The sequence below is a fragment of the Triticum dicoccoides genome, chromosome 6A, assembly GCF_002162155.2.
Source record: "Triticum dicoccoides isolate Atlit2015 ecotype Zavitan chromosome 6A, WEW_v2.0, whole genome shotgun sequence".
NCBI classification, from domain to species: Eukaryota; Viridiplantae; Streptophyta; class Magnoliopsida; order Poales; family Poaceae; genus Triticum; species Triticum dicoccoides.
In genome coordinates, this window is record NC_041390.1 from 309,538,946 (window position 1) to 309,548,275 (window position 9,330).

The 9,330-nt window shown below is 45.4% G+C and overlaps 1 protein-coding gene across 1 annotated transcript; it reads left to right on the forward strand.

The window, feature by feature from the left end:
* The first annotated feature begins 2,794 nt into the window (after positions 1–2,794).
* LOC119316823 (isocitrate dehydrogenase [NAD] catalytic subunit 5, mitochondrial-like) lies at positions 2,795–9,022 on the forward strand. Its single transcript, XM_037591218.1, has 8 exons — positions 2,795–2,954; positions 3,223–3,395; positions 6,912–7,232; positions 7,414–7,575; positions 7,679–7,753; positions 8,123–8,232; positions 8,309–8,381; positions 8,561–9,022. The coding sequence occupies exons 2-8, from the start codon at positions 3,240–3,242 to the stop codon at positions 8,750–8,752; spliced, it is 1,089 nt and encodes a 362-aa protein (XP_037447115.1). The 5' UTR covers positions 2,795–2,954; positions 3,223–3,239; the 3' UTR covers positions 8,753–9,022.
* Positions 9,023–9,330: the final 308 nt, after the last annotated feature.

Sequence of the window (9,330 nt, forward strand, 5' to 3'; positions counted from 1 at the left end):
AACAAATCACAAAAAAAATTTGGGGCTATTTTGTGGGGATTTTCGAATTAGGAACAAAATCAACGTGATCAACGTGGAGGCTCCGAATCGTGATCAACGTGGCTCTAGATACCAAGATGATGTAGGGTAGGAACCCTAGGGGCCAATCTTTCACGAAAGGGAGCGGATCCCGCGATGAACACGAAGAACACGAGGGGAAACACAAGGGGAAACACGAGAGAATCACTAAACCAACAAGAAATAGTCACACATATGCTAGATCCTCGAGTACATAAGAGATCACACGATCCACGATCAACTAAGGACGATACAAGTAGCACTATCTTCTCCGTGAGGAGGTCTTGAGGTTCTTCCCGTAAAGGGGTCTTGAATCCGCTTGGGGGATCTTCTCCGAGGAGGCGCTATCTCCAAGGAGAAGGTAACCAAGTGGATGAGCAAAGCTCTCACACGAAATATGAGCTAATCCTTTGCTAACCCTCGAAAAGAGGAGGAGAAGGTCTATATATAGTCTTAGAGGTCGAAGGGGTACATGGGCTGCGGCCCAACACGCAAACAACACACAGGCATCGGACGTCCGGGAGTTACCGGTTGTTCGGAGGCTCGTGAGGGTCCGGACGCCCGGTGCTCGTCAGACGTCCGTAGATTCGGCTCGGGTGGGCTTCGGTCGGACGTCCGGGGCGTCGCTCGTCCGGAGGGCTTCGGAAATCCGTAGATTCGGCTCGGGTGTGGGTGTGCCGGTCGTCCGGTGCCTGGAGGTCGTTGGGCGTCTGTAGCTCGCCGATCGTCCGGAGCCTAGGAGTTTCGAGCAGTCCTTCTTCTTGTCCATTGAGCTTGGCGTCCTCACCGTCTTGTCCGTTGAGTGTAGTTGATCCGTGGCTTTCCTTCAAGCACATGATCACACATAGGGTTTCCGCTTGAGGTAGTAGTCAAGTCTCATGCATAGAAAGTGGTAGTTGGGAGAGGAGTGAGTTCACCTTATCTTCGATAGCCTTCGTTCGGGTTCTTGTCATTGGTCCAAGTGGTGTTGTTGGAGGTGTAGGTGCGTCCATGGGGATGATCGTGGGATGCTTCGCATCACAGAAAAAAAAACTGAAGCGACTCGATCATTATTTAAGGCTAACACGTAGAGTTAAGAGGCCGGTTACTTCTTGTAGTGGGCGTGAGTAATCACCATAGTTAACCAAAAACCTTATTCTGATCTCGAGCTCAAATGCACCCAGATGAACAGTAAAACCGAAAAATAGTAAAAAAAAAATTAAAAAAGTTTTGAATTTTTTTGTGGTATATACTTTAACAATTTTTTTGTAGGCATACCAAATTTCAGCATGAAATGACATTCGTGGAAGTCGTGGTAAAAAAAAACAGAACTCCAAAATGTTTTAAAACTAGCATCTTTAGAGCATCGATTTTGTTTTTTTGCCATGACTTTCACGAATGTCATTTCGTGCTGAATTTTTGCAAGCATGCAAAACATCTATCAAAGTTTACCAAAAAAATATTTTTTAGTTTTTTAGTTCCACGAATGTTTACAACACGATGAGTATTTTTTTCCTCGTGTCTACCGTGTCACTCAGGTTGCAGGTGGAAGTGGGCATAAGTGGGACTAATTAAGCCCATCCCACTTAATCATCTCAGTGGGCACCCGTTGGACAATAGAAAAAAAATAAGTGGGCTGTCCCATTTAGCCCGCTGGGAACCCACCACACCACTAACCCAGTCTCCTCCGGCTTCCCCTTCGCGCTGAGCTCTCGTGTACGGTTCGAGTTGAGTCGCCGCCCTTCCGACCTAGCAGTCGGCGAACACTGCTCCTCCGGCCGCCTATCTTCTCCCTCGCGCTGGAGACCAGCATCTACGTGCTTATGGCCAGGCTCCTCTCGATGGAGAGTGACACCGACGCCTCTCGCGAAGCGCGCAGCCGCCTGCTGGAGATGCTGACGCTGCTCCCGGGGATGGGGCCGGACATTGCCGTCCGGAAACTCAATGACGTGCGCACGGACCTCCAACGCTTCCTCGCCTTGTCATCCGCAACAACACCCTCGGACTCCGCTGCTCTCTTACCCGACCAGTTGTTGGACGTGGTGGTCACCCGGCGGCCTACCCCAACAGCCGACGTTGATGAACACTTGGTGTACGCCATGACGGCGGTGCGCCTCCTCCTGGACCACCTCGAGTGCTGTCGCAACGACTTGCTAAGCTAGAGCTCAATCCCGTCCGCTCGCCTAGGATCTTGGACCAGGAGAGCTACCTCCTCAACAACCGCTATCTAAGTTTGTGGAAAGGAATCAGTTATACATTTGTTCCGTGGAATCTCACTTATGCCGAGCTAAGCCACCTATTTTTTAGTTTTTTTTGAGCAAAACCTATTTTTCAGTGGGTTGTTAGTTAACACCCGCCAAACCTTGACGGGACTAAGACCTTGTACAATGAGAGATGCTTAGAGGGGTGCTTAGAAAAATAAACCGAGATTTTCTGAAGCACCGGTGCCTATTTCTACAGGAGTGACGCTTAGTTAAGCGTCTACCCTGTACAAATAAGCACCAGTGCTTAAGGAAAATCTGGTTTATTTTTATAAGCACCTTCCTTAAGCACCTCCCATTATACAAGGCCTAAGTGGGCTCTGGTCGGACTCCCACGTTCAGTCTCACGTGCAGCTGTCAGCGTGTGCCCTTGGGTACCCAACAACACAAATATTAAAGGAAAAAAAAAGAAGCAAATATTGGCCGAGGAAACGCAGACCGTCAGATCCAGATGGATGGCCAAATAGGAAGAGGAGGAACCGCAGACCTGGCCCTGGGTGGAGGCCAAGAGTCTGTGCAAGTTGCCACCCTTTTTTCTCCCTTTCCCATCCCCATCTTTCGTCCACCGCTCCCCGCCCCCTCCCCCCTCTCACCGCGGAGCCCATCCGCCGCCCGCCGCCGCCGCCGTTGACACTACCCGCGAATCTCCTTCTTCCGGTACATTCCTCACCGTCGCTTTCCCTCTACCCGATCCGATCTCGCTCCTCTCGATTTCGCGGTTCCTGAATTATCCCCGATTCGATCGGAGACCATCGGGCGTGGCGTTCCGTGCTCTGTTGGTCGATCCATCGATTCGCGATGCATGCGCGCTTATTCTGCCTAGTCTTTGGAAATTAATGCATGCCTGCTTGGTCGAATCGACTCGCCTGCGTAGATATCTGGAGTCATCTGGAGTATAGGTTTGATTGTTGTTTTTGCCTTTCAGAGTGGTGGAGAGGAGACATGGCACTCCGAAGGCTGCTTCAGGGGATTGTCCTACCGCGGACGACGGGCCGGCATGTTGGGGCATCGTTTTCCACGGAGGCTGGGGAGACTATCCGCGCAACCCTGTTTCCCGGTGATGGCATCGGGCCTGAGATCGCCGAGTCGGTCAAGCAGGTAGAGGATTTTGTTTCTCTTGGGTGTCGTATTTGTGTGATAGACTCATGTATGAGTTCTTACCACAACTTGGTCTGCTTTTCTGTTTCCTTATGATGTAGAAATGTCTTTATACTTTATTTGATCAAGGTTTGAAGCTACGCCAACAAGGGCATATCGTTAATGCTGAGCTCTATAGAACTTTTTAGTGGTTGGCCTCCCTGGATGGCTAGTGACATCTCTTGCAATTTCCCTGGCCCCATGCAATAAGTTTAGCAAGAAAGGTAGAAGATTTTCCTTATGTTTGATACGATATTAACAGGTGTGAGTTTTATCCTCACACCCAGCATAATTAATACACTCTCTGTTCCTAAATATAAGACGTTTTGGCAGTTCAATTTTAACTGCCAAAACGTCATACATTTAGAAACAGAGGGAGTAGTAACTAGCCCGCGCACGGGACTAAAAATAATTGGAGTTGTGTTGGATTTGTATACAACAATCAATGGACTTGCAACAGTTCAAAGAAAAACTCAAGCAAGCACGCAACACTGCACCTGTAAGTGCGCACGGACCATGGAAACACTGGCTTGTACTTGTAAATACTTTCCAATTCAGAACATGAGTGAGCTGGTTGCTTGCTGGTTTGATTAAGCTGGGTGTAGACGCAGGTGTGTGGTTTGAGGCTCCCCAACAGCATTATTTTTTTGCTGTTTCATCTGTACTATTTTTTTTTTGCGGTGCAACAACGATTGGATTGGGCGGGGAGGGACTGCAGGTGCAGGGTGAGGCTAGGGGATGCACATCATGGATGGTAGGGGGAAGGGGGGGGGGGCAGCGTCAAAGTCACGGTGCAAGGAGTCCATGACGGGTTAAGGTAGAAGTGAGATTGGATGGGGTGGCAGAGGGGTGACTTGAAGTGAGACTTGATAAAATGGCACACTTTTCCTCGTACTTTGATCCAATGACACATCTTTCTTTTTATTGGATTAAACAGCACACTTTTGATTCATAGCTGGATAAAATGACACAAACTGAGTCTTTTTTCCTTTTTCAAGTCTGGGCACACAAGTCATACTATTTTGGACTATTTTGCCCTTTCTTCTTGGTCAACTGGTTCGGAGCCAAGCACAGCTATGAATCCTCGCCGCTACTGGTTCGGTGTGCTTCTTCCCCACAACTATGAATCCTCGCCGCTACTCCCCGGCGCCACCACCTCACCGCGCCGCGCCCGTTCCTGTGGAGGACGCTCTGCTGTCCGCCGCACTCCGACCGCTCCCTTGGCGTGTCGGAGAAGAAGGGCGCCGCCGTCCACCACGCTCCGGCCGCTCCCTCACCCATGCAGGAGAAGAAGGGTGCCGCCACTTCAAGTTCCCTGCAAGGCGTCGTAGTCCAGGTCCCTTGCTGGACATGTTCGAGTCCTGACTGTAGCACGTGTTCGTAGCTGCTTGCTGTTGTAGTTGGCTGTAGCTGCTCGCCGCTGTAGTGCTAGCTTTAGCAGTCTACCTGATGAAACTCATGCCGCTGGCCTGAATTTAGCTTTTAATTTTGATTGCCCGTTCAGCTGTCCAAAAGCTACAGATGCTTTTTCCTGTGAAGAAATTCAGCTTGTATTGATGCCCGGTCCTGAAGAAATTTAGCTTTAATTTACATGCTTATTGAATCGAATTAGAAGGAGAGAGAAAGATATATAATAGAGAGAGAGAGAGAGATGAAGGGAGAGACGGGATGGGAGGAAACCTGTGAGTCTCCTCGGGATCGTTCGTCTCTGTTTTGATCGTTCCTCTGGGTCATTCGTCTCCTCTGATCTTTTTTGGCATAGTCTCCTTTCCTCTGTTTCAATCAAACCGGTTGACCAGACAGAAGGGCAAATTCGTCCAAAGTATTATGACGTGTGGGCTCAGACTTGGAAAAGGAGGAAAAACTCAGTTTGTGCCATTTTATCCAGCTATGAATGAAAAGTGTGCTATTTAATCTAATAAAAAGAAAGGCGTGCCATTCGATCAAAGTACAAGGAAAAGTGTGTCATTTTATCAAATTGCTCGGTATTTTCACGTTGTGAATCATGGGACAGAGGAAACGTACGGAGAGGAAAGGAGCAAGAGAGCACAAACCGCTCTCAAGGACTGGGGGAGGCGGTGGTATGGAGAAATTGGTGGGAGGGGAGCACATACGAGGGGATGGGAGGTCTAACCATGACGACGACGATGGCAGACTACCCTTCAATAGTAAAGATGATTTAGGGCTCCTTTGATACAAAGGAAATGCATAGGATTTTTACAGGATTTGGATCCTTAGGATTTTTTTCCTGTGATGGTCGTTTGATTTGTAGGATTGAAATCCTTAGGATTTTTCCATAGGATTCATTTATACTACATTTTGGAGGAAACTTTTCATCCACTTCAACTTCTTTGTAGAATTCCTTTGCTTTTCTTGTGCTATCAAACACTTCTCCAAATCCCATAGGATACAAGAGGACATGACACTGTATTCCTACATTTTTCCTATTCCTGCGTTTTGAGAATCCTGAGAATCAAAGAGGCCCTTATTCTTTTGCAGAAAGCCGGACTTCTGGCTGTTCAGAATTTGGGGCACAGTTGAATTTGCTTGTATTTCTGTGAAAACCCTGTTTCACTTTGGAACTTTGTGTCATTTGTGTAACTTGGTTATGCTATTGTTTTGATTTTTGGCTTCTTTTTTTGCAACAGAATGGCTATTGGGATTTCAGTAATATTTCTGAATAATTACCTTGGATGCTCCTGTCATTCTAGAAAGTTCAGAATATGCATCTTTGCCAATTTTGATCTGAAATAACTCGTATACGTTGTTCATTCATAAAGTGTGGATATCTACTCCATGTCTACAATGACATTCATTCTGTTGTATCTGTATACTGAACCCAGGATGATCAAAGGTTCAAAGCCAATAGGTGAGAGGTGGTATGTCCTTAGATGCTTAAAAATCATCGTGGACAAGAACATAACAATTATTTTTTCTGTAATATGCAATTGACAAAGATGTCATGCAGAAAAGGAACAAGTGACTGATATCTTGGGGATTGGATCAACTAGAAACTTTTTGAAGGAACCGTATCTGTACTGCATTTATATAGTTTTAGATTTTTTACAAAGATCCGCTAGAACCTTATTTCCTATCAAGGCCTTATTTGCTGGTTGATTTTAGATGGTGGCTGCCTGCTGGATTAGTTGCTATCAGAGTTGTCGGGTCAGGCCAGGCTTGTTGGACTGGTGAAGTCAAAGCCTGAGCTGCCCCGCCTGTCTTTTGCGCCAGGCTGCCCATCTGTTTTTAAATTGCAGTGACATGATCGTCTCTCTCATCTTGAACTTCGATACATGGTTCCAGCTATCTGAAGCTAATTGCTTTACCTGTAAACTGTACTTTTGCAACTGAGTTTCGCAAGAATACTGCTACTAAGATGAGTGATTAAATTCACGCACAAAACTCATTCAAGCATGATTTCTTTGAAGGTAGCTTGTTCTACTTCCGTACTTCTAATCTTTTCTTTTACTGTTTCAGGTATTCAATGTTGCAGGTGTACCTATAGAATGGGAAGAACATTATGTTGGTACGGAAGTTGATCCCAGAACAGAGAGCTTTTTGACATGGGAGAGCCTGGAGTCGGTGCGTAGAAACAAAGTTGGCTTGAAAGGTCCTATGGCTACACCTATTGGAAAAGGCCACCGTTCTTTGAATCTTACATTAAGGAAAGAACTCGGACTCTACGCCAATGTCAGGCCTTGCAACAGCCTCCCAGGCTACAAGACTAGATATGATGATGTGAACCTTGTGACAATCCGTGAAAATACTGAAGGAGAGTATAGTGGCCTTGAGCATCAGGTATTGTGTATTCTTTCCTAAAGATAGTTTTCTTTCCATTGTTCTTGTTAGTCATGAGCTGAGCTGGTTTTGAGATCTTATGGGTTTCAGCTCTAGCCTACCCCAACTTGTTTGGGAGACTAAAGGCTTGGTGGTTGTTGTTCTTGTTCTTGTTAGTCATGGCACAGTTCTTTTTCTTCAGGTTGTGAGGGGTGTTGTGGAAAGTTTGAAAATTATTACCCGCCAAGCAAGTTTGAGAGTGGCAGAGTATGCTTTCCATTATGCCAAAGCCAATGGCAGGGAGAGGGTCTCTGCGATACATAAAGCTAATATCATGAGGAAAACAGACGGACTTTTCCTCAAGGTTTGATGGCTACACCCCTGTTCCTTCTTGTTGATGCTATCTGTTCCCCATTTTCATTTGTCTTGAGAGCTAACTCATGGTTATTTTATATGTACAATTTTAGTGTTGCCGTGAAGTAGCTGAGAAGTACCCTGAAATCACATATGAGGAAGTCATCATTGACAATTGCTGCATGACAGTATGTTGATCTGTCAACACTGAAACTTCACACTTGTTAATTTTACCGTTTGCACACTTGATAATCATGTACACCCTCCTTCCATCTATATAGGGCCTAATGCGTTTTTTAAGAACGCCTTTGACTATTGACAAGATTAATAGTACATAACATGCACAATGTGAAAATTATATCATTGAAAGCTTCTTCCACACACGAATTTAACGGTGTGCTTTGTGTAAGTTGCATGTCATATATTCTTGCTCTAATATTTGGTCAAAGTTAGCCTCGAAAAACGGCTTAGGCCCTATATAGATGGAAGGAGGGAGTACTGAAAGTAGGCCATTTACTTCTATGACATCACTGAGTATGAACTGCATCCTCTTGCAGCTCGTGAAGAATCCTGGTACATTTGATGTATTAGTGATGCCAAATCTGTATGGTGACATTATTAGTGATCTATGTGCTGGTTTGATCGGAGGCTTGGGCTTAACTCCCAGGTAGAGATTTTTATCTTCATGAGTCGATTTACTGTGTTTTTTAGACGATATCAACTAACTATTGTTTATTCCCCAGCTGCAACATTGGTGAAGGTGGCATTTGTCTGGCAGAGGCTGTTCATGGTTCTGCACCTGATATCTCTGGCAAGGTAAAGTGATCTTAAATATCTACCATATGAGATTTCTCAGTATGTACATGTTCATGATGTTTTAATTGATGGCTTTCTGGCTTTTCGTTATGTGTATATGAAACCAAAGTTCTCTCGTGATGTCTAGACAGTCTTTATGATGTCTCTTTGTTGACTGAATGATATTCGATTGCCTGCAGAACCTTGCAAACCCAACTGCTCTTATGTTGAGTGCTGTTATGATGTTGCGCCACTTGCAATTCAATGACCAAGCAGACCGGATCCACAATGCCATCCTCCAGACAATTGCCGAGGGGAAGTACAGAACCGCTGATCTTGGTGGGAAGTCATCAACATCAGACTACACAAAAGCAGTTTGCGATCATATCTGAGCACCAGCTGCTCTTTCTGTCGATTATTTGTCTCCCACCTAATTTTGTTGCATACCAGGAGCTTTAGCCTGAGTAGGTGAAGTGGCAGGCACCTCGATTTCCTTGGGTGTTAAGACACCGTTTAAGGCTCCTGAATAATCCTCGCATTCTTGTCCTTGGAAAAGTTTTACCAGCATTGCAGTCAAGCTGAAGAATCGTCTGTAATAATCATTGGCAGCATCAGCGCATATAATTCGTTTGTTCTAGTTCTTAGAGAACTGGATTTTGATCTTCTTTCTTTTGCTTTTTGTCATGGTATTACCGTCCTCGTTGTGCTCAACAAGGTCAGTTAACATAACTTAAGCGATCTTAACTTTAGATTAAAAAATTAACTAAAACTTGATGCTTATCATCCTACTTGTCACAACATTTGGTACTCGTAGGATGCATGCTTGCCATGTACTGGTACTTGACCACCTTGTCATCCTTGTTGACAAGCTTTAATTGGGCTACATCGTTAACACATAAAACACTATTGGGGTTCGGAGATTTGAGGTAAGAGCCTTTTCTTGAACTTACATTTATGGTATTGGGCAACT